This window comes from Corella eumyota, chromosome 1 (assembly GCF_963082875.1).
Source record: "Corella eumyota chromosome 1, kaCorEumy4.1, whole genome shotgun sequence".
Classification (NCBI taxonomy): Eukaryota; Metazoa; Chordata; class Ascidiacea; order Phlebobranchia; family Corellidae; genus Corella; species Corella eumyota.
In genome coordinates, this window is record NC_137490.1 from 23,114,085 (window position 1) to 23,140,107 (window position 26,023).

Sequence of the window (26,023 nt, forward strand, 5' to 3'; positions counted from 1 at the left end):
TCTATATCTTGGATATTGTTTGTTGGTGGTATTTTAAGTTCTTCTAAAATGTAAAATAATTTCATATTGTGTTCCACTGGTTTGGTTTTATAACAATATTGTTTAACTACATTATTTCGTACATTTGGAACTAGTAGTGATAGTATTCTACTGGTCACTAGTGTATAGCCTGTCTGGTTCAGATTTTAACTGTCATAATATTCTTTAACTTTTAACTAATATTTGCCCATAATAATTTACCTGCACACCACAAACAGCAGTTTTATTTATTTTAGGGGCTTCTGAATTGCACATACACGCATTTATAATACAATAGTATTACAGGCTAAAAACTAAAGGTAAAAACATTTTTACCTTTTTTATTTTCTTTAAAATCAAGCAGTAATCGTTCTAGAGTTCGAAACAAAAATCCAGAATTAAGAAACAAATTAAAATTAACTTGGTCACCTTAAAAAAAAACTTGTTTTAAAAAACAATATTCTGTTATTTATTAAAATCTATTATACCTTCTTGAATTAGTGATAAATGGTCGCTTAACTTTAATATTTCTTCAACTATTTGGTGAGTTGTGATGAATATTAACAACGATTTTTGAGAAAGATGAAATAAAATGTCGCTGTAAAATGGTTGCATAGAATTCTGAATGTAAAATTGTTTATTTTATAGTTATATAAATTGGGTTGCATTTAATTAACAGTATAATTTTTTTTGTATTTTTCTTATCCTCGTGTAAAAAGGTCGACTTCATGACCTAAACAACGAGTAACATTTTTTACTCCTACTCAGTCTAAACTTACATTAGGCAGTTAGGAAGATTATAGTTTATAGTTGCTTCACATTTATAGGCTACTAATTAAGTGTTAATAAGATTTTTTTTTTGTATACATCTTTATCCTCAATGTGGGAAAGTCGAATGTGCGACTTAAACATAGATTAACATTTATTACCCAAATCAAGTCTCGAGTTGCCTGTGGCAGTTTGGGATATTATATAGATTATAATTGCCTGGTGATTATGCTGCTGATCAAGTGCTGACTCAGCAGGAGTTCATAACGTTTATAGTGCCTTACTCAAGGGCGCTAAAGCATAAGATCAGTGGGGATTAAACCAACAACCTCATATGTGATGTAGCAAGTGTTCTTACCACTACACCACGCTGCCGGTACACCACAAACGTTGTTATAGGCTGCTAATTAAGTGTTGGGGGTTCATGAAGTTTGTAGTGACTTACTTATAGTCACTACAGCACAAGAGCAGTGTGAATTAAACCCAAAACATTTTTAAACTTTTAGCCTTATTAAAAAAAATGTTGGCACTTTATTCCTTTGAAATGAGTAGAATCAAACTTAATTGCTTACGTTTGAGTTTGAATCCATGATTAGGTCAATGAGAAAATAAATAAAAACTTCGCAGTCTTTTGTGCTTTTTTCCATTTTGGTTTGAACATTTAAGCTTTTATGTTGGGCACAAAAGTTTTGTGTCGATGAGAATATTTTCGAAATTAAATCCACAGAAGTTTTCACAATATTCTGCAAGTGGATAAATTTTACTGAATTTAAAACTTATATTTTATTTGTTTTCTTAATGATAATCGATAGCCGACCCGACAGTTGGCAACTTAGTTGTCACAACATGGTCGCAACTCTTGACTAATATTTGCCAACAAAAATTCACCAGTGCATTAAAAATGAGCCCACTGCCCTGGTGCTGTAGCGCCCTTTAGTAAGGCGCTATAAACGGTATGAACTCCTGCTGAGCCAGCACTTAATCAGCAACATAATTACTGGGCAATTATAATCTATAATATCCTAAACTGCCACAGGTAACTTGAGCCCGGGTTAGGGTAACTGTTGTTACTCTATGTTTAAGTCGCGCATTCGACTTCCCCAAATCGAGGATAAAGATATATACAAAAAAAAATGAAATTTTTTTTATTTTGTGGGCCTATAAATTAAACATACACTTATATACATACTAAGTTGTATTATATATAGAGTTAGTTTCTTTTATAATACCAGTACTTACTGGTGAAATAAATTGAATAGTTTTGTTTTGGATATTAGTTTGAATTATTTCTAAAGTTGAGAAAATTGAATTTTTTATTTCTTCTAAAACATTTTCTTCCCATTTTATTTTGTTTTCTGAAAAATGTAATAACAATAACTTGTATTTATTTTTAGTTAAACATTTATTATTTATAAATACCAGCAGCGTGGTGTAGTGGTAAGAACACTTGCTACACCACACATGAGGTCGTGGGTTCAATCCCCAATGCTGTAGCACCCTTGAGTAAGGTGCTATAAATGGTATAAACTCCTGCTGAGCTAGCACTTAATCAGCAGCTCAAAAAATATAATCTATAGTATCCCAAACTGCTGAAGGCAACTCGAGACAAGGTCGGAGTAACTGATGTTACTCTATGTTTGGGTCACGCGTTCGACTTTCCCACATAGAGGATAAAGATATATACAAAAAAAAAATTTTAAAACCTTAAACTTTTACCATTTTTGTCCAGATTTGTTAGTTTATCTTCCACATAATCTAGCAAGGATTTTAATTTGACAATTAAAGCAAATATTTCTTTGTTATTAAAGTCACTAATTTGATTTTTTTCAAGTAAAAATGTGGTTGAAATTTCCTTTAGTTGTTTTTTGTTTTCTTTTAAGGTTGAAGTTTGTAAATTTCTTTGAATGTTTCTCTACAATCGGGACAAATATTATTCACTAAAATAAGTGAAAACAGAACGCTCAGTAAAACTACAGTTACTATAAAGAGGCAAGGTAGGCAATTTAAATGTACCAACAAACTTATATTACTATAAGTTCAACATATAGGCTATATGTTCAACTGGCAAGCAGGGTAGTCGATTAAGTTAATTTATATGATTTTGTTTGTGTTAAGGTCAACTTCATGACCTAAACATAAAGTAACATCAGTTACCCTGACCCAGTCTCGAGTTGCCTGTGGCAGTTGGGGATATTATAGATTATAATTAAGCTTTTAATTAAGTGTTGGATCAACAGGAGTTTAAACCGTTTGTAGCACCATTTATAGGAGCTTATACTGTTCATTAAGGGGTTCTGACAACTACACAATGCTGCTGATTAGGGCAAGCAAGGTAGTAAATTTATAATTAGGACAAGCAAAGTAGTAGATTAAGTTAATAAAGGTAACAGGAGTTGACAATGTGTGCATGTTGCCCCTATACCTACTTTTCCTATTTGCCCATTCTAAGTAAGGCAGTAGTACTCAGTTTTTCGAAGTTTATAAAACAATGAACAAGAACTATTACCACTATGTGTACAACTAACAAAGTTATTTTTAGGTTTAAACATGGTGGCATGGTGTACCAAAAAATTAGGTTAAAAGTAGCACAAATCTTTTAACAAACCTCTATCAAAACTCCGGCATATTCTTGTGCACTCAAATGTTCAGGTTTTGATCGAATTATTATAATTGACAGAGCTAGTTTAACACTTCTCCAATATTGAACAACTGCATCCTTCTTAGCTGATTCTAAATCCATTTTTTAGTTTGTTTATAAATATTTTGTTTACTAATAAACAAGTCTACAGCAGACAACAAATGTAAAATATAAACGATTTTTATGTATTTGATTTTATTTTAATATTCATTTTATTTTAACAAAATAAATTTTAACAATAAAGTTGTGACCCTTTTTTGATGTGTTTTGATTACTTAAATTAAGTTAAAAAAAATAAATATTTAAAACAAAAAAACAATAAATATTTAAAACCTTTTATTTGGAAACGCTGATATGATTTTAATTTAGAATCACTGAATCCGTCGTCATAGCGATTGATAATAATCTCAGATTTTGTTCTAAACTTAAATTCGCGTAAACAAATACTAGAATAAACTATAAATCAAACAACAAACATCGTAAGAGTTATTTAAAGTAACTTGCAAATTAAATTTAAAAAACGTTTGTATTTTTGGCCACGCGTTTTTATAAAAGCTTAGTACATTTTAAGTAGTACTAAAATGCGAAAAGTTGCGGGGTGCGGGAAATACTAAGGCCGTATGTAACGTACAAAAAATTGCTGAATGTGGAAAAGGAAAACATTTTTATACCTTTCCCTAAACCTTCTATGGGCTTTATAGTCGTTTTTGCAGTACAAAAATGCCGTTCCGTCCCGCGAAATATTTTTTTAACGTTTTTTTACGGACACGGTCCCGAATCCCGTACTTTAGTATTGTCCTCTATTTTGCAATTAAAAGTATCAGAAATATAACTTAAGTCTGCCTGCAAGAAATTTTTAGTTATTCGGTTAATGGGTTTGACACAAAGCTATAATTGCATAAATCTAAACGTAGACGTACAGATGAAGGTCCCCCAATTGTGAAAAAAATAAACAATTACTATGTTAATAATTTAATATAAAAAAATTTACAGACAATAGGTTATTATTAGCTAACAATGGAGGAGCCTATTGTTACCAATGAAAAACCCTCAACAATTGATCATTTTAACGAGGATATCACTGAGTTAGAATTCCTTAAATCAAAACCAACTTGTTTCATAATTCTTGGAAAACCGGTAAGATTAAATGTTCTACAACAAGAGAAAAAAATCAAATAATTTAATTAATACAATTAGTTATATTTATTTATCTTTGATGTTGAATGGTCGATTTAACGACTTAAACATAGAGTAACATCAGTTACCCTGACCCAGTCTCGAGTTAACTTTGGCAGTTTAGGATATTATAGATTATAATTGCCTGATAATTATGCTACTGATTAAATGCTGGCTCAGCAAGAGTTTGTACCATTTATAGTGCCTTACTAAGGGCGCTACAGCATGAGAGCAGTGGGGATTAAACCAACGACCTCATGGTGGTGTAGCAAGTGTTCTTACCACTACACCACGCTGGCGGTGGTTTGGTTTTAGCTGAGGCAGAAGTTTATACCTGTCTTACTTAAAGGTAAAATAGCGTAAATGCATTGAAAATTAAACTCAGAACCTAAGTTTTAATACTAGCTACAGAAATTAAACTAAAACTTTGTTTTGTATGTAAGGTTCAGATGAAATTTTTTTAGATAGTTTAATTTTGTTTTTAGGGATGTGGAAAAACGACTTTGGCTCAAAAACTTGCTCAGGTTTGGAGATGTGAGATCGTTCATTGTAAGTTTTTTCATTTAAGATAAAAATATCCTTAAACAAGTTTAAGTTAAATATTTAAACAAACTATTGCACAATTTCGATATTTAATTTCTTTTTTTATGTATATATTTTTATCCTTGATGTGGGAAGGTCGAGTGCGCGACTTAAACATAAAGTAACATCAGTTACTCCAACCCAGTCTCAAGTTGCCTGTGGCAGTTTGGAATATTATAGATTATATATTTAAGAATATCACATTGTTGATTTATAATTTCTTTTGTTTTGTTTAAATTAAACTTTGATGTTTACAGCCACCAACATCATTTCGAGAGAAATTGATCTCCAAACTCAGATTGGGAAGAGCATGCAAGAGGTATTATGGAAGGGGGAGTCCCTGTCTACTGAGTTTGTCCTTCAATTAATAAGGTTTATATTTAAACTAAAAATTCAAATTAGTATAACAAGTTTTTACAACCAGTTTTTTTAATTTTTTATTGTTGTTGTTATATTATTGGGACCTGCATTTAATTATTATTGTGATTCTTAATGCTCTCGTGCTGTAGCGCCTTTGAGTAAGGAGCTTTAAATGGTATAAACTTCTGATGAGTCAGCACTTATTCAGCAGATTAATTATTAGGCAATTATAATCTATAACATCCCAAACTGCCAAAGGTAACTCAGGACTGAGTCAGGGTAACTGTTGTTGTTACTTTATGTTTAGGTCGCGATATCAACCTTCTTACATTGAGGATATAAATAAATAAATAAATAAAAATTAATTATTAAATAAAACATATTCTTATACCTAATGGCTTTTTAACTTACAAATCGAAAACAGATCTTTAAATTAACAGAGAGAAGGTAAATAGTCCGGAGGTTGCTCATTATGGATATGTTTTGGATGGGATGCCGACACTTGAGACCGATCAACTTACCATCCAACAACAACTTGAGATTATTAAAGGATGGAAACTGAATCCTGATTTTGTCATCAATATTAAGGTTTCGAGTTTTTAAGATTTAAATTTCAAGTTAAAAAATTGTAATTTATTTGATAAAAAAAATAATTTCGTGGATGTTAATTGTAAAAGTTGTTTTTTTTAAATACATTAACCTCAGCTACGAAGGTTAGGGTTAATTTTTACCTCCTTTTAAATTTTTTAGTAAAATGGCTAGAATATGCCCATTCAATAATATGGTTTTTAGTCATAAGATATCTCAACTTGTAATCAAGTTACTCTAGGTTTATTCTTTAAAATTAAAATACTTGTATTTTAAAAAAAATGGAAATAAAATTTAACATTTAATTTTTAAACGTCTTAATCATAAAACTAAAATTTAAAAAAATGCATTTTAGTGAAATTTAAAATTGAAAATGATTTTATTTTGTATTAATCACAAATCATTTGTACTTAATGACTAATTCTCTCTTGTGCATGTTCCATGGTCCTAAGTTTTTACAATATTTAAAAAATATTTAAATTAACAAAAACTTCTTAATTAGATTCCTGACATTGATCTTGTGGCTCGTAGAACTGGGATGAGGGTCGACTCTCTCACTGGGGATGTTTACACCCAGAACCTCTGGGACCCTCCGAAGATCCAGGAGGAGGAAAAACCTCAGGGGGGTGAAGAGGATGAAGAGGAAGAAGAAGAAGAAGAACTCAATGTGGTGAGCAGGGTTGCCAAATTTTTATTAACAGGGTTGCCAATTATTTTTTTATTTTTCCAATATATTAAAAAAGATTTTTTTTAAAGTAAAATTATGTCTATAAACTATTTAAAGTTTTTGTAAAATTGTTACAATTTAGTTAGTGTAAAAAAAATATTAATTTTAAATTGAAAATGCAGCTTTAACACATTTAAAATAATTGTAAAAGATAAATTATTTGACATTGTTTTGTTACTTTAACTGTTTATTAAAAATTGATTTTTTTTTTGTTCCACAGTCGAGCACAGAATTTGGGGAAGTGGATGTTGCGACAAAGCAGAGATTAGTTCGATCTCCTGAGAACATCCCGCATCATGTGGAGGAGTCAATCAATGTCTACAAAGAGGTTGCTCTTCCCACTCTAGAGGTTGGTTTCCACTCACATTAAGTTTGAAAACTGGATTTTTGTAAATTAAATTAGATTTTAATAGTGTTTACTTGATGACGAAAAAACAAGTTTTTAAGTTTAGGGATTTTGTTTAATTTTTTTTATGGATTTTTATACCAGTTAAAAATAAGGTTTTAAATTTAGAATTATATACTAAAGAGTCTTTTTTACATTTTAAATGTTACTAATTATTAAATTAAACAACATGTAATTTACAAAAGAATAAGTAAATGAATATATAAATAAATATAAAAACAGTAAGTAGGTATAAAATTAAATAAATAAATAAAGTAATTTAAAATATTTTTAGAGTATTAAAACTTATTTTTAAAATTTACTGATTTAATTAAAACTTATTTTTTCTTTCAGAGTTTTATGACAGACCACAACCAGCAGTTTTTAATTGAACTAGATGGAAACAAAACCCACTTCACTTTGTTCCAACAACTGATGGCTAAGTTGAACACTTACACAATGAGAAAGGCTTCAGTGCCTACAAGGTTGCAAAACCCAGATGAAGAAGAGTTGCCAGATGAGATCGACACAGTAAGTTGATATTTATGTATCCATGATGTAGCAATTTCATGACCTAAACATAGAGTATTATCAGTTACCCTGACCAAGTCTCAAGTTGCCTGTGACAGTTCGGGATAATAAAGATTATAATTGCCCGATAATTATATTGCTGATGGTTTCTGATCAAGCTGCATACGATGCATTGTGTTTTCAATAATTGAAGTTTTGAGTTAAATTATTCTTGAAATTGGCATTTTTTATTTTTAATTGGATTTTTAGTTGGTGGTATTTGATTTTAGGATTTTATTAGACTGTAATATTTGAGGGTTTACATTTTTGGTAACTGATCTAAAATTCTAGTTTTATGTGTGCTTTAGCAATAAGTGTGTTTTCAAGTATGATGCCATAATTATTTTAGGAGGAGTTACTTAGAACTTTAGCTTCTTACCACAACCCTGCTCCCCGTTACCGTTGGAAACGATCCAAGTGGGGGAGATTGTGTCCGGTCGCTCTAAAGGAGGGAAGTCTTGTTCAGGTATTTTGTTCATTTAAAAAAATTTAATTAAGTGATTATTTAACCATTTTTTTAACTCCTTAATATTTAAGTCATGTTATAATTTCACTTTTTCATATTTATATATTCTTGATATCGGAAAGTCGAATGCGCTAACCTAAACATAGAGTAACATCAGTTACCCCGACCCAGTCTCGAGTTGCCTTTAGCAGTTTGAGATATTATTGATTATAATTGCTTAATAATTAAACAGCTACTGATTAAGTGCTGACTCAGCAGGAGTTTATATCATTTATAGCGACTTACTTAAGGGTGCTACAGCATGAAAGCAGTGGAAATCAAACCAAGGACCTTATGTAGTAAAGCCAAGTGTTCTGACCTCTACTTGTTGTCGGTTTAGATACTTATACATTATAATAAGTCTTTTTTATGTTTGTTTATATTTAATTTATTTTTCAAGGGCAAACCAGACTTAGCGGTGAGTTTTCTGGACAAAATGTATATAATGTCGTCCCCAGAAGCCATGGAAAAGTTTCTTAAAAACCCCCGACCTTATCTTCTACCCCCTTTACCCACACCCCCATGTAAGGTGGCTATTGTGGGGTTTCCCCTGAGTGGAAAGACATCAATCGCAAAAGAACTTGCTCAAAATTATAAGGTGAGAAAAAAATTTAAAAAAAATGAAAACTTGATAAAAATTTTGTCTGAAAATCCTTTTATACTAATTTTAAATTCTCTTCAGGCCCAAATATTTGATGTTAAAGAATTGATGAAAGATAAATTTCTGGAGGCCAGAGAGGAGTTGGTTAAGAAAGCTAAACAGGTTTGAATCTTATTCATTTTATCGAATGTAACTTTTAAATCAAAATGGTTTAACTTGTAATTAGCCTTACCTGAAGTTTCTAATATATTTAAAAACAAAGCCTTAGCCGACCTACTGTCAGGATTTTAATTGTTTTAATATATGTTGCAACTCTTAACCAATATTTGTCTGGGATAATTTACCTGCACACCATAAACGGCAGTTTTATTTATCGTCGGATTACCAGCTGCACCAATGTCACACTATTCGCCCTTGAGCCAGGCATATATGAATAGCTTAAACACACCAAACCGCACACTTTTACCTGATAAAAATATCAAAAACCTTTCTTCTTATAGGGGATATGAAAAAATAAAGCTACAGTATGACCTAACTTCCTAAATAACATTATTTCAACTTTTTACTACATTAACTTGCACTATACTAGTTTTAAACCAAACCATTATGTTTAGGATGCTTTAGAGTCAGCTTTGATTTTGGTTCAAAATAAATTGGAGCAAGAATCCTTGGAGCGAGCGGAAACGAGGAGAAAGGAGGCGGAACAACTTGCTGGAGGTCAGGGGGAAGCAGAAGAGGAAGAGCACGAGGAGAACAAAGGTAAGAAGAGATTTGTTTGTTTCTCTTGCAAAGCAAATAATAAATTATTTTTGGTAAAAGAAAATTTGTTTCCTTTATTTGTTTATTTTTTAAATTTTGTTTTTCTTGTCTTACTGACATGGTGTGGTGGTCAATTGACTTTACTACACGAGGTCCTGGATTTGATCCCCACTGTTCTCATGCTGTAGTGCCCTTGAGTAAGGTGCTATAAACGGTATAAACTCCTGCTGAGCCCGTACTTAATTAACAGATTAATTATCAGGCAATTATAATCTATAATATCCCAAACTACCAAAGTCAACTTAAGACTGGGTTGGGGTGACTGATGTTACTCTATATTTAGAATCCCACATCAAGGATAAATAGTAAACTGTAATGTCTAATAAACTAATAACATTTGTTAACTTAATTTAAGATGAGGAGGACACATCAGTAACTCCATCTGAGTCAATTTTAAGGACTGAGGAAAGTTTAGCCTCAGCTGAGGTGAGAGAACCAAGTCCTGTTCCCGTGGTAACAGAAGATCATGAAGAGGTGTGAAAATAACTTTAATTTATTTTAAGACGATTTTAAGATTATTTTATTATGTAAAGCATTACATAAACCATACATAACGAAGCTTAGTGGGTGATATTTATATATTTATATGTAAGTCCAATATATAGGCCTACAAAATAAATAAAACTTCTGTTTGTGGTGTGTGGGTAAATTATCATGGGCAAATATTAGTTGAAGGTTGCGATCATTTACAGTTGAATTTCAACCGGTTTTCATCAAAAAAATAAAGTCGACATAAACTGTCAAAAAATGCTTGTAGTTAATTAAATTCAAAGTTAAATAAAGCAATGTTAAAATAATTTTTAATTATCTTGATAAAATGGAGCTTAATGAAAATTTTAAAGAAGACCTTTTAAAAAAATTCTGATTTTGGTGCACAGGCAAATCCTATGGGCAGATATTTGCAGCTTGTATGGCATTCACATAGAAATAAAATTAAGGATAACTTAGTAACTCTGTTTCTAATAAATTAAAAATCTTATTTTTTTAGGTTCGTAAAATAGTGGATGAAGCCGAGCAGTACGCCCAAACACAAACCATTAAAATCTCCCCTGAAACTTATGTGGAAACCCTGAAAGCTGCCCTTGATAAAATGGCTGAGGAACGAAAGTTAAAGGATCCTGATACACCAAGGTTTGTGGTTTGATTACTGCCAGTCATATTACCTAACATATATTTTTAAATTTAAAAATTTCCCCGATGTGGGAAGGTCGAATTCATGACCTAAACAAAGAATGACATTTGTTACCCCGACCCAGACACAAGTTAATTTTAGTAGTTTGGGATATTATTGAATATAATTGCCCGATAATTATACTGCTGATTAAGTGCTGGCTTAGCAGAAGTTGATACTGTTTATAGCGCCCACTTAAGGGCGCTACAGCATCTAACTATTATGAAATTCGACAAAACTAAAAAATTAGTTTTACTTTTTTCTATTTTTTGGAATTGTTGCTCCCAAAATATAATTAGAATTAAAATTAATTTAAACTTTATCCTCTTTCTACTTTATCCTCACAGTGAGGGAGGTTGGATCCTTGACAACTTCCCAGAGAACAAGGATCAATGGGCAGCGATGGTGGAAGCAGGTTTGGTTCCTGACGACTGCATCTTCCTTATCGATAAATCTCCAAATCTTGAGGTGGTTAGAAAAAGGTAAAAGTTTTAATTTTATTTAATTGTTCATTTATCAAAGTTTTAAACCTAAAATATGTTTAAAGATTTTATGAGATGAATAAAGAAGAAATTACAGAAAAGTTCAGGAAAAGAGTGATCGAAACAAAAAAGAAGACATTGAAGGTATTCATTGATGTCTGTATTATATTACATTAATTACATTCTACAACAACAAAGTTTGTTATATTTAAATATAAGTGTTAACAAATCAGAAATGATGATACTACCAACATGTTAAAAATGTTAATTATTTCGGTGTGTGTGGTTTGTGACGTGTCTGATCTATCTAAAAGTGCTGGGCTCAAGGGTAAATAGTGTGGCGTTGGTGCAGCTCGAACCCAAAATTCTTTGGGCTTGTAGTCAGGAGACATGAGCAGTTTGCCACATTATCAGGCTAAAATTGTTAACTATTAAAAGCTAATTGATCTACATATAATGGAGCTTAGTTGGTGGTGTATAAAATTGTGTCCAATTTGTTAATGTACAAAATAAAAAAACTGCCATTTGTGGTGTGCAAATAATCTATTATTGCCGACAAATGTTAGTTGTAACAATATTACGACAATTTGAAATCTTGATCATAGGGCAGGTTATTGACTAATTAAACTAATTAACTTAATTATCTAATTAACTTTATCCTCACAGGAAGAGGTCGCGAGGATCGAGGACCAAATGAAGTCGGCCACGATGAGCGAAAGCAGGGGTAGTAACGACGGGACCAAGGATGGTGAAAACACTGACAAAGAAGAAGAAAGTGTCGCCGAAACAGCAACTGAAGGTTTGGGACTAAAAAGATTTAAAACGGGGTTTAAAAGGGGATTTTTGGGGGGTTATTTTTATCCGGGTTTTTTTAAGAAGTGTTTTTGGATGTTTGTCTTTCTAGCATATTGTTTACCTTTTAACCCTCTAAAACACTTGAATTATGTGTGTTATATGGCATAGGTTTGTTGTATTATCATGAACTATTTATATACTTGTTATTTAGATGACACTGACAGTAACGTTAACCCACCCGGCTCTGAAGATTCAACAAAATTTAACGAAAAATTACAAAAACTTCAGAAAGGTAATGCTATGTTTTTGTAACTTATATTTGTTAAAATTTAAAACTATGGTCACAAAATGAGGTCCTTGGTTCGATTCCCACTGCCTTATGATGTAGCTTCTTAGATTAAGGATCCATAAACGATATGAACTCTTACAGAGCCCAAAACAATTAGCAGCTTAATTATCAGGCAATTATAATCCATAATATTCCAAACTGGCAAAGTCAATTAAGACTGGGTCAGGGTAACAAATGTTACTCTATGTTTAAGCCACACAAATAAGGCACTATATACTGTATGAACTCTTGCTAAGCCAACACTTAATTAGCAGCTATAATTATCCGGCAAGTATATTTAATTATATTCCAAACTGCTGAAGGCAACTGGGACCAAGTAACAAATGTTACTCTATGTTTAGATTGTAAAGTAAGTCTTCCCACATCAAACAAAAAAAACAAAAAATAAACGTGCACACATTAAAGACAAATAAATTTGATTTTGTTGTAGAATTGAATGAACTTGATGGAACTTACATTGGAGTTCCTACTTACGATGACGTTGAGTTCCATCCATTGAAGGACATGTTCCAGGAATTTGACAAAGAATGGGGTGCTCTCCAAACCGCAATCACCGGTTCAATTCCTAGCAAACCCCTTGTTGTGGATATTCTTAATAAGGAAAACAACGAGATTGTTGAATTGTCCATTGAGAAAATTGAAGGTAAGATTAAAATTTGTTTTTTTAAGTTTTTATTATTTAATTTTGTTCGTAACTTAAATTAACTTAGTTTTGCATGCTTAACCTAAAGTAATCAGCTTAAAACGCCCTTTTTCCTTTTTGAAAAGCAGGCACGTCGCGTAATTAATGCGCGCATTTCTTAGTTTTTTTCATCGACTGTTTAAACTGATTTATCTCTTTCTAAGTTTTATGTTCTAGTTAAGTTTTCCTACTAAATGTAATTAGTATTGTATTTAATTATAATCTTCTCTTTAGTTCCTATTTAAATAAAGGGCGTAGTGAAAATAAATGTTGGTACTTTTGTTGGAAAAGTAAAGGAAAAAAACAACACATTTTAACTATTTAAAAATGTTTTTATTTAATTTGACTTAAATTTAAGTATTTTTAATTGTTAGTTATCAGGTTTTTATAAGAATATAAATATTTACAATAAGAATAACCTCAATATTTAATGTTGATATTTTTTACCCAGTTTTTAAAGTGTTTACTCATATTAACAAACTACTTTGATTAAAAATTTCTGATTTTTAAGTTTTTTACTAAAATTCTAGTTTTATATATTTGTTTATTTTGCAAGCTTGATTTGGTTTATTTTAGGTTTTATTTAGATTGTAAGCACTTTGTTTTAACTTATTTAAAAATATTTTGTAATAAGTATAATTAAATTTTGTTCTTTTTACGTTCATATACAATTTATTTGTAATTTAAATACTAAATATTGATTAAATTTATTTTATATTTCAAAGTCGAAAAATTAAATTTATTTTTCCTCCAAGGTCGATTTGGTTACAAAGCTTGGGAGTTCTCAGGTCTTGACCTCGATGAGGAAGAAGAAGATGCTGCAGCTGATATGGAGGGAGGAGGAGCAGAAGAGGAGGAAGGAGAGGAAGATGAGGAGGCTGCAAGACACAAGAAGAAACATTTTGGGTTTACCAAACATTACGATCCAGTTGCTTTAAAGGTGAATTTTTAAACCTAAATTTTACAACTTAAAAAAGTTAAATAATGCTTTATTTGTAAAGAAGGATTTTGAGCACTTTTAGTTCTTTTGTTAAAGAAATTTTATGCTTAAAGCATTTATAATTACCAGCATTGTCTTTGTAGTTAAGACCGTGTGGTTCCCCTATAAGAACTTGTATTTTTGTTGTTGTGAAAGTAATTATAAATATCATGATTGTCTTATTAAGGTTACACAACTTATATTACAGCTTCGGTTCCTTTTTAAAGAAGTTGTAGTTTTTTGTTGTTGTAAAAGTATTAATAAATATCAGTATTGTTTTTGTAATAGAGTTACTTAACTTACATTCATTGGGAATCAAACTGAGAATTAACACAACAAATATTAAACCTAAATTAGAAATTATATTACAACTTTGGTTTCCCTTTGATGGATTATTTTAATTACAACACTATTTTTTTTGTTGTAGCATTGTTGTAGCATTGGACTTTAAACTGAAAACTTTTAACAAAAATAACTGAAGTTTTATTGGGTTTATAAAAAAGTTTTTTTAAGGACTTAATGGCTATTTTTTTAAAAGGAATTGTGGTGTTTTTTTGGGCTAAAAGTATCACTAACATTGTTCTTGTAATAAATGCTACAACTTGCATTTAGTGGGATTCAAACTCTAAACTAAAAAAATCAAAAATATAAACTTTACTCTTTTAATAATATGTTGAAATTAGTTTATGAAACAAAAGATTTTTTGTTGTTAAATAAAAAGTGTTTCCGAATAATTTATTATTTTAGAATGAAATGGTTTTATGGCCCGGCAACCCTGAGATAGCTGGAAAATATCGTGAGCGATTATACTACTTTAAATCAACTGAATTTCGTGACGTCTTCCTCCAAAACCCGAGGTTGTTTATCCCCAAAGACACCCCCCTAAAACCTCCCCCGCCGAGGATACTACTTCTTGGGGCACGGGGCGCGGGCAAGACCCTTCATGGGAGGTGGTTAGCTGAAAAGTTGGGACTTTTTCATATTTCGTTCCATGAAAGATTACAGGTTTGGATTTTTAAAAAATATTTATTTAAAATAAATTTGATAAATGGCAGCGTGGTGTAGTGGTCCGAATACTTTCTACCATACATAAGGTCCTGGCTTCGATTCCCAGTGATTTTATGCTGTAGCACCCTTTAGTAAGGCGGTATAAACGATATAAACTTCTGCTGATCCAGCACTTAATTAGCAGCTTAATTATAGGACAGTTATAATATATAATATCTCAAACTGTCACAGGCAACTGAGACTGGGTCGGAGTAACTGTTGTTACTCAAGTTTAGGTCTTGAGGTCAACCTTCTCACATCAAAGAAAATATATACAAAAAAAATGTTAAACCTAAAAAATAGAAGTAAATCAAGAGATTTAACACTTACTTTTTTTACCACTAGGAGTTGATATTGAGCAAGACTGGTCGAAAGTTGGGGGCAGTCCACGATGAATCAAAGTTGTTGAAGAAAGAATTATCGGTGAGTGTTGAGGAGGCAGTTAAGACAGCGATGGAAAGTCCTGAAACCATGGTAAGATGATTAGTTGATAGGTTTATAAGAGGTGTACAGTTGCATTTGGCTAGTTTTGTGACTTTGGTATTAGTTTATATTTGGTAATCGATTAATTTTTTAATAATTTTTTTGGGTTAAATTTTTAATTAATTTCGTTAATTTTTTTGGGGTGAATTTTTAATTAAATTTTATTAATTTTTTTTTTGATTAATTTTTTAATTAATTTAGATCATTTTTTTGTGTCTTTAAAATTTAACAACTTTTTTAATTTATTATTTTAATTAATCAAACACTTTTCTTTATTAACTAATTAGCCGAGCAGTGAAGAAGAGGAGGAGGAGAAGTTTGATCTCACAGACTCAGAGGAGGCAATTAAGTCCAACTTGGAGGATGATGAAGCTCTTCCTCCTGAGATCCTCCAGGACATTGTTCCTCCTTGGTGGAGGGAGGAACCCTACAAGTAAAAAAAAAATTATTTAAAATCTTTTTTTAGGCGGTTAAAAATTTTTAAATACAGCCTACCCAATTAAAAATACTTAAAAAGTAAAAACTGTCTAATATAATATGGATAAATTTTGCTTTTCATGCCAAGTTTGTTTTCTGCAAAAAAAAATTAAAAAAGGTACAACAAACGGGTCAGAGAGGGCAAAATAAGGTAATTTTCCTATGTCTGCCAGCATATGATCTTACGACGATGACGTCGTGCGTCACGTGACTCGCGAGCGTAGGGATTTTTCCTATTTACAATATTTACCTTTAAATTCCGATATCTCGAAAACTACTTGACCAATTTTTAAAATAATGGTATCCTCGTGCAAGTTGGAAAATTCCAACATAATTAAAAAAGAAACTCCGCGACCGAACCATCGCTTTAATTAAAAGGTAAAGCAAAATGTTTTAAATTAAAAAAAAAAATTTTTATTCAAGGTCAAAGGGATTTATTTTGGAAGGGTTTCCAAGGACAACCGAGGAAGTTCAGTTTCTCGCACAGAGCGGTCTTTTTCCGGATGTTGCAATGATGTTGATGGTCGAGGATAATGACGTCATAAGGAGATTGTTGCCGGGAAGATTGAACATGTGGAGGGAAAGGCGGGAAATGAAAAATTTGAAAAAATTGAAAATAAGCGAAGCAAAAGCTGCACTAAAAGTAAAATTAAAAAACAATTACAAATTTATTCAATTTTTTTCTATTGCTGACTTACTGATTGGTTTTTGGCTTAGCAGAAGTTTATACTGCTTGAAGCGCCTTTCTCAAGAGTGCTACAGCATTAAAGCACTAGGGATTGAAGCCAGGACCTCATGTAGTAAAGCCAAGTCTTTAGAATAACGTCAGTTACCCTGACCCAGTTCTAAGTTCCCTTTAACAGTTCAAAATATTATTAATTATAATTGCCTGATAATTAAGCTGCTGGCTAAATGTTAACTTAGCAGGAGTTTATACCCGATAAAGCACATTACTAAAGGCTGCTACAGCAAAGCCAAGTAATTTAACCACTACATCTTGCCATAATTTTTTATACAGTATTTAATACTCTTGTATCTTTATCGTTTTAGTTGAAGCAAATCCAAGAACAAATTAAAGAAGCTACAATACTCATGTTAAGTTTTTTCACTTTTTTACTTTTTTTTTCTCCCAGGCTGAAAAAATGGACAAAAGGAGACAGGAGTTGATGATAGAGAGGGATGAGAAACGAGCTCAGCGGTTGCTTGAGAAGAATGAGCAGGAGGAAGAAGAGGAAGAGGAGGAGGAAGATATTGAGGAGGTTCTCGCGATCGAGTTTGAGGTAAAACAATTAAACTTAAGTGAAGTAAGTTTTATGTATTCGACTTTTTGTATTTCTTCTTAAGTAAGATTTAAAAACTTAAGTAAGAAGTAAAAAATTTAGGTGAGAAAAAGTAAAAAAATTACTTAAGGAATAATCTTAAGTAAGGATTCAAACTTAAGTAAGTGAAAAACTTAAGCAAAAATTAAAGCCTAAGTAAAAAGTAAAACTCAAGTAAGTGAAAAACTTAAGTAAGAAGTAAAACTTAAGTAAAAATGTTAAAACTTGAGTAAGGATAAAGATATTAAAACTTGAGTAAAGATGTTAAAACTTGAGTAAGGATAAAGATGTTAAAACTTAAGTAAAGCTGTTAAAACTTGAGTAAGGATAAAGATGTTAAAACTTGAGTAAAGCTGTTAAAACTTGAGTAAGGATAAAGATGTTAAAACTTGAGTAAAGCTGTTAAAACTTGAGTAAGGATAAAGATGTTAAAACTTGAGTAAAGAAAAACTCAAGTTAGTAAAAAACTTAGGTAAAAGGTAAAACTTAAGTTAGTAAAAAACTTAGGTAAAAAGTAAAACTTAAGTAAGTAAAAAGCTTAAGTAAGAAGTAAAACTTAAGTAAAGACGTTAAAACTTAAGTAAGGATAAGCTTCATGTTTAACTCTAGTTTGTTTATCCCCAGGAGGAGGAAGAGGGAGAAGAAGATGAGGAGGAGCAGGAGGATGAGGCGAGGGATCGGATGAAGGGAGAGTTTGGAGAGATGTTTGATGATGATGTCAACAAGTTACAGGTAACAAACGACTATTGCTTGCTGATAATTGTTATCAATATTGTGTAACAATTCACAAATTTTCTTTTTTTTTAAATAATATTGCAGAAACCCAAAAAAATGATTTTTATTATGTTTTAATTTTACAAATTGTATTTATCAATAATGTGTTCCACTTAACAGTCAAAAAATAGAATAACATTTGTTACCTTGACCTATCCCTGAGCTGTCTTTGACAGTTTGGGATATTATAGATTATAATTTCCTGATAATGAAACTGCTGATTAGGTGTTGGCTCAGCAAAAAATCACACCATTTATAGCACCTAACTTTAGAGAAAATTAAACCTAGGATCTTAAGTAGTAAGACCAGGTTTTTTTAACCACCACACTATGTTGTAAGTATTGCATTTTCAAAAGTTTTTTATATTTTTACTATTCCCCTTTCACAGCAAGTCCAAGAACAACTTGAAGAAGCCTCGATCCCCAGATTGGAAGTCCAAGCAAGTCGTAAACCGACAATCGTTCAATTTCTCATCAACAACAAGGTGAGTTCATTGGTTGAACTTTATTGTAAATGTCTTATTCAAATTAGTAAATTTATTTAAGAAAAAGCTAACTTTACTTAGAACTGTAGAGGGTGATAAAGGGTAATATTTTATAAGTTCTTTTCAGTTATATTACATCCATTAAACCCTCCGAATAACAGTTCCAAATATAATAGAACTTGGTGAATGATTGTAAGTCTAATTTATAGGGTTACAAAATAAATAAAACCACTGTTTGTGGTGTGCAGGTAAATTACCATAAGCAAATATAAGTTAAGATTTGGGACTATATCATGACAATGAAAATGCTGATTTTAAGGAAGGACAATCAACTAGTTGTATTTATAGTATATCTAAGCATTACACCATAAACAGTTATACTCTATAATTAGCACATACATTTACCTTGCAGCAATCTAATTTCAAATTTGAGAATTTAAAATATTTTATTAATCCTTGATTTAGATCCAGGCGATAGTTGATCAGCGCCTGAGTTTGTTTGAACGAGTTTATCCACTCAGCATCGACGTGGCAACCAAGATGTTGAGTACTGGGTACAAACATCCGAGCTCATTTGGAAAATGGGACCCAGTAAAGGTGAAAATTTAAAAAGAAATTTAAAAATTTTTTTGGTTACTTCTTAAGTGAACCTGAGAAGGTGTAGTGGCCAGAACACTTGGCTTTACTACACGAGGTCCTGGGTTTGATTCCCACTGATCTCATGCTGTAGCGCCCCTAAGTAATGCGCTATAAACGTTATGAACTCTTGCTGAGCCAACACCTAATAAGCAGCATAATTACCGGGCAGTTATATTTAATAATATCCCAAACTGCCACAGGCAGCTCGAGACTGGGTTGGAGTAACTGATGTTACTCTATGTTTAAGTCACACATTCGACTTTCCCACTTAGAGGATAAAGATATATACAAAAAAAAACTTTTGCTAAGGCCAACACAATCAACAGCTTAATTATCAGACAATTATAATCAACAATATTCCTGCTAAAAGAAAACTCGAAACTGGGTTGGGTTAACAAATGTTACTCTATATTTAAACTGTAAAGTCGGCCTTCTTACACCAAGGATAAATAAAACTAAAAAAAATTTTTACAACATTTCCTTCCAGGTTCTTGAAAGCACAGATGTAATCCAACCAATGCAGTCAACCACAACTCCCACCTACCCTGTAGCTTACAACCAGTACATCTACTACTTGAGTTCACCTGATACTCGAAATAAGTTCATTGCTGATCCACTCAGATATACATTCAAGCAACCTCCAGCTAAACCTGTGGTTCCAATACAAATGGCGATACTAGGACCACCACAGTCTGGCAAAACTACACGTAAGTTGGTGTTTTTAAACAAAAATTGTTAACCTTTTTTTGTGATAGTTGAGTTTTTTTTTTGTATATATATCTTTATCCTCGATGTGGGAAAGTCGAATGCGCGACTTAAACATAGAGTAACATAAGTTACTCCGACCCAGTTTCGAGTTGCCTGTGGCAGTTTGGGATATTATAGATGATAATTGCTCGGTAATTATGCTACTGATAAGTGCTGGCTCAGCAGGAGTTCATACCGTTTATAGCGCCTTACTTGAGAGCGCTACAGCATGAGATCAGTGGGGATTGAACCCACGACCTCGTGTGTGGTGTAGCAAGTGTTCTTACCACTACACCACGCTGCCGGATTAAGTTGTTATTTAGTTGTATTTTCATGTGTTGATTTTAAAAATTATTTGTTGGTAATTTAAATGTAGTTTTGTCTACTCTGTTTTACTTTTTAATGGCTATATTGTTATGCATATGATTTAAAGTTTATCAATGTTTTTTGGTAAAACCGGCAGCGTGTTGTAGTGGTAAGACCACTTGCTTCGCTACATAGGTCATGGGTTTGATCCTGACTGTTCTCATGCTGTAGCGCCCTTAGGTAAGGTGATATTAAAGATACAAACTTCTTGCTTAGCCAGTACTTAATCAGCAGTATAATTATTGGGCAATTATAATCTATAATATCCCAAACTGACAAAGGCAACTTGAGGCTGGGCCGGAGTAACTGATGTTACTCTATGTTTGTTACCCGAAAATATATAAAAAAAAGAAAGAGAAGAAGGGCAACAAATACAGCCTTCATATTCTTCTACTTTTAATTATTTTAACATATGTTAAATCAAGTTAAATTCTCCCCACAGTTGCTGAAAGATTTGCCCAAGAATTTGGAACAATAAAAGTCTCGATCGGTGACAGTATAAGAAATGTATTAGAGGAACAACCGAACACTGCTCTGAGCACTCATATCAGAGAGTACTTACTTCAAGGAAAAACTGTCCCAGATGCTCTGGCTGTTGAAGCTCTTGCTGCCAAGCTGTTGGACACCACTTGCACAACAAGAGGGTGGGTTTAAAATGGTTTTATAACTGGTTAACACATTTAAAAAGATTTTTTTTTAAATTAACAGTTAATAATCTTTAATGTGGGAAGGTTAACTTTATGGTCTGAACATAGAGTAACATCAGTTACTCCAACCCAGTCTCGAGTTGCCTGTGGCAGTTTTGGATATTATATAGATTTTAATTGCTCCATAATTATGCTGCTGCTTAAGTGCTGGCTCAGCAAAAGTTTCTACCGTTTAAGATTGCCTTAATTAAGGCCGCTACAGCATAAGAGCAGTAGGGATCAAACTTAGGACCTCTTGTAGTAAAGCCAAATGTTCCACTATGCCATGCTGCCAGTGAAAAAACAATTGTTTAATAAAATAAAATGAATGTAATTTTTACATTTGATTCCAGTTATATCCTGGATGGTTGCCCGGCAACAATGGAGCAAGTGAAGTTGATGCGAGAGAAAGGGATCATCCCAGTGAAGGTCGTTGAGCTCGACGTGGACCCCAAGGAAGTTTTAAAGAGAGCTGATTATAAGAGGGGATCCACCCCAAGGGTGTTACCCTTACATGACAGGTTTAATGAGTTGCTAGTTTATTCTTAACAATAGAATTTAATATTATTTGCGTTTAAAAAAATTCCTTTTATTAAATTTTATTATTATTGTAAAACATTTTTTTAGAACATAAAATGTTGTATTATGCTGTAGTTATTATTATAGCATTAATTCAGTGGTATTGTTCTGAGTTCGATTCCCACTTGAGTAAGGTGCTTTAAACGGTATGAACTCTTACTCAACTAAAACCAATCAAAAGAATAATTATTGACCAATTTTAATGATATCCCAAACTGCCACAGGCAACTTAAAACTGGGTCAGGGTAGCTTACATTAAACTATGTATAGGTCCAAAAGTTGACTGTCTTCTCTAAAAGAAAAACGTATTGGTAACCAATAACAAACTTAAAACTGGTGCCAAAGGCAGCAATCCCAAACTGCCAAAAGCAACTCAGACTGGGTTTGGGTAACAGTTGTTACTATAACAAACCACAAACCATGTTAATAAACTATTTGTTATATTAATCCAATAATTTTCTTCTAGTGCCAACATAATTGTCACCAAGCATGCAGCGTACAAGGAAAATATTTCCACAATCCGCAACTTCTACGAACAACAACATCAGAACTGGAACAAAATGGATGGACAGAAGTCAAAGTGGCAAATATGGAACTCAATTCTAGAACTTTCCAAACAATCGATCATGAAAATTCAGGACTATCTTGATCTTGTCTCAAGAGGTGAATTGATGTTTAAGTTTTTAATTATTTTAAATTTAACCCTAGTCAAAATTACTTTATTTTAAATTAAGTTTGTGAATACTTTTATGTTGTAATTGTTATGTAGGGCTCTATAAACAGTATGCACTTCTGCTGACTTAAAATTAATCAGCAGCTTAATTATTGGGCAATGAAAATTTAAAATATTCCAAACTGCCAAAAGCAACTCAAAACTGGGTTGGAGTAACTGATGTTACTCTAGGTTTAGGTGTGAAGTTGACCTTCCTTCAACTATGATTAAGATATACATATTACTATATAATCAACCATTTAGTTTTTAAAAAACTTTAATTTCATTTTATTTTGAATTTAGTTTTATTTTCTTTATTTTTAAAGGTAAAGCAGCAAAATTGGGCGACCTTTGTATCTCTCCACATGAGTTTGAAGCCAGACTCAGTTCCTATGGCAACTACTGCCCAGTGAGTCTTAACTTGAGGGGTGAATTAATTGAATGTAACACTCCGTCACTGGAGTATGCTGTGGAGTTTAGGTCGAAGTACTACAAGACTGCAAGCAAGAAGGATATGGAACTTTTTCTCGGTATGTAGGGAAGTTTGTCCTCAATTTCGTTTTAAGTAAATTGATATCTTTAGTTAAAAGGGTCCACTTTTAAAAGGGGTTAATAGGGTCAAATTAGTTATCTATATGTAAAAAAAAAATTTACAGCTAACCCCGAAAAGTTTGTGCCCCCGCTTGCTGAACGGGAGTTACCCCCTGAGAACATGTTACCACAACGACGCACCCATGCTCAGGCTAAGGCGATGTTCCCCACTCCCATTGAACTTTGTGGATATTGTCCCGTGTCATATTATCAGGGCAAGTTAAGGTAAATAAACTTAAGTTTTTTTAATATATTTATCTTTAATGTGGGAAGGTCGACTCCACAGCCTAAACATAGAATAACTTTTGTTACCCTACCCAGTCTTAAGTTAACTTTGGCAGTTTCGGATTTTATTAATTTTAATTGTCCGGTAATTAAGCTGCTAAATAAGTGCTGGCTCAACAGGAGCTTATAGTGCTTTATAGTGCCTTACTTAAAAGTGTTTCAGCATGAGAACAGTAAGGTTCAAACCCAGGGCCTCATGTAGTAAACCAAGTGTTCCAACCACTACACCATGCTGTTGGTTTTAATAGCGATGCTTGAATTAAGATAAATTGTAATACCTAATTCCAGTAACTATAAAACTCTATGAATTCGTGTGTCAAGTATTAATAACTTGGTAAATATTTAATTGTTTGAATAATTGATTTTTTATTTTTAAAAAAACAACCATCTGTTTAGTGTCATACTATATATTATAAATCATGTGTAAAACCCAATAACAACAGGATGTTGTAATTATAAATAGTTTGTTATGTTACAACATTGTATCCATGTATAAATCTACCTTTAAATTGTAGTATTTAAATTTATGATTTTTGTAGGTATGAAGCATTAATTGAGGGCAACCCTGACCTGGTGGTTGAATATTGTGGAAAGTTGTACAAGTTTGCAGATGAGGATAAATTGAATGAATTCATGAAATTACCGGAGGTTTATTCGAACCTAAAACTTCCGTTCAAACTTCCACCCAAGAAACAGCCGATGGAGTAAGTTGGTTAAAAGTTTTAAAATAAATCTTTCCGAATAGTTATTGCATTCGGCTCGGGTCCTACTAATCACCATACAGGTCATGTTGACTGTTTATTCAGGGATACTGTCATTCGATTAAAAAAAGCAGATACTGATACTGGGACATAGTTTTTAACCCCAGCCCTAATCTACTTCTGGGTAATGCCCTCACTTGCTCTAAATCAAAAAAAAACAAAAAACAATCTACAATGTTTTTTGTCCAGTGTGTGTTGTTCTGTATTGCCTATGTGGTCCTACATGGGCAATAGTAGGACTGCATTATGCTCTGGGGACCGCTTTATTTAACATGTCAGAACTTAACCCAATAACAAGTTAACTCTCAAAAGAGTTAATTTATTAAAATAAACGAACAAGAAAAAGGATGTTATAGGGATGATTCGCCCAGGACTAAATAGTCTTTGGGTGGATTTTTTTGTTAAGTTGTCCAGGATTGAATTAAAAGGAACCTTATGTTCTATTTATGCACCATTAATGATTATTTTTTTCTTTAACCATTACTACTTTAAAATTTACAAAGCAATAGCGGCATTTTAACCCACTAAACAAGACTAAAAAACATTAATAGCAAAACTGATTCTCTAATGAATATTTTTACTTAAAGTTATAACATTTAATTTATAAATTTTAGCTTTTTTAACCCTTTGCCTAGTTCATATATCAATACTCAATGCTTTAAAATAACGACTAAACCAATTTATTTTATTTTAGTATTACAAGCCTTCCAATGTTGGGTTATCTTGAACAGAGGGCTGCTACAGCCATCATCAAATCACTGACAGCTGTTGGTTGCTTCAAACCTAAGTTCCCGTTCCTTTCAGTTAAAAGATCGGCTTTACTGTATGTGGCTTGCCATTTAAAAGGTTGTATATTTATTTGTTTAATGTAAATTTGGATACAAATTGATTTCCCTTGATGTTAGAAATATTGGTGATTTTTCTATTTTAATTTTTTTATATTTATCTTTGTCCTTGATGTGGGAAGGTCGAAAAACATAGAGTAACAACAGTTACCCCGACTCAGTCTAAAGTTGCCTTTGTCAGTTTGGGATATTATTGATTATAATTGCCCGGTAATTCTACTACTGATTAAGTGCTGGCTCAGCAGGAGTTCACACCGTTTATAGCACCTTACTCAAGGACGCTACAGTATAAGACCAGTTGGGATTAAACCCACAACTTCATGTAGTAGAAAGTGTTTTGACCACTACACCACGCTGCTGTTTTTTTTTAATTTTTTGGCCTAATTTATAACCTAACAATGTTTTAGCTTTTAACCCTCGAAGCCCGGCTTACATTCGCAACAAATATCGCGAAAAACTTCGACAATATGAAGAAAAATGCGACCTGATCACCTACCTTGGTAACAACATGACTAAAAGATACAAAGAACCCCATGCTAGACCACTTGAGTTCGACAACAAAATGAATTTATTTCTTAGTCTGGTTGATAGCGAAGTTCAGCAACGTTTAGTTGTTTAAATTTGTGTTATGAATTATTGTTTTATAGTATTTGTTTTTAAATAAAATATATATTTTTACGGTAGGCCCTTCGTATTAGAATGTTGTTTGTTTTATAATATACGTCAGGAAAACTTGTAAAAACATTTCTTAAAACTTTACAGCTATATAAAACAAACTTAGATTAAAAGATACTATCTATAAATTATTAACGGCGTCGTTGTACTAATATTTACTCACTATGTTCCATATCATGTCGGTTTTAAGAATTTACTGTTTTTCCAACTAAGTAAATAACGTTTTATCCGGGCGTACGTGGTAATATAGATAAAAAAAGCCGATAAACAAGTCGTTATAACTAATAGTAAAGGCTACAGTCTGTCAGTTATGAAACAATTTAGGATATTAACTCTTATTAATTATTTATAATTATGT

General features: G+C 32.2%; 1 protein-coding gene across 1 annotated transcript; it reads left to right on the forward strand.

Annotated features, from left to right (window-relative positions):
- The first annotated feature begins 4,421 nt into the window (after positions 1-4,421).
- On the forward strand, positions 4,422-25,673 carry LOC145743749 (adenylate kinase 9-like). The gene is made up of 36 exons (XM_082561788.1): positions 4,422-4,561; positions 5,086-5,149; positions 5,440-5,554; positions 5,983-6,130; positions 6,633-6,800; positions 7,078-7,206; positions 7,597-7,773; positions 8,162-8,278; positions 8,718-8,915; positions 9,000-9,080; positions 9,533-9,677; positions 10,093-10,211; positions 10,726-10,868; positions 11,256-11,390; positions 11,456-11,534; positions 12,057-12,189; positions 12,397-12,477; positions 12,965-13,177; positions 13,972-14,156; positions 14,943-15,200; positions 15,588-15,716; positions 16,013-16,158; positions 16,626-16,845; positions 17,336-17,482; positions 18,146-18,253; positions 18,684-18,779; positions 19,245-19,376; positions 19,906-20,125; positions 20,974-21,175; positions 21,571-21,738; positions 22,263-22,459; positions 22,835-23,038; positions 23,165-23,324; positions 23,924-24,088; positions 24,840-24,991; positions 25,398-25,673. Exons 1-36 carry the CDS (start codon positions 4,442-4,444, stop codon positions 25,607-25,609), a joined length of 5,466 nt encoding a protein of 1,821 aa, XP_082417914.1. The 5' UTR covers positions 4,422-4,441; the 3' UTR covers positions 25,610-25,673.
- The last annotated feature ends 350 nt before the right edge of the window (positions 25,674-26,023 follow it).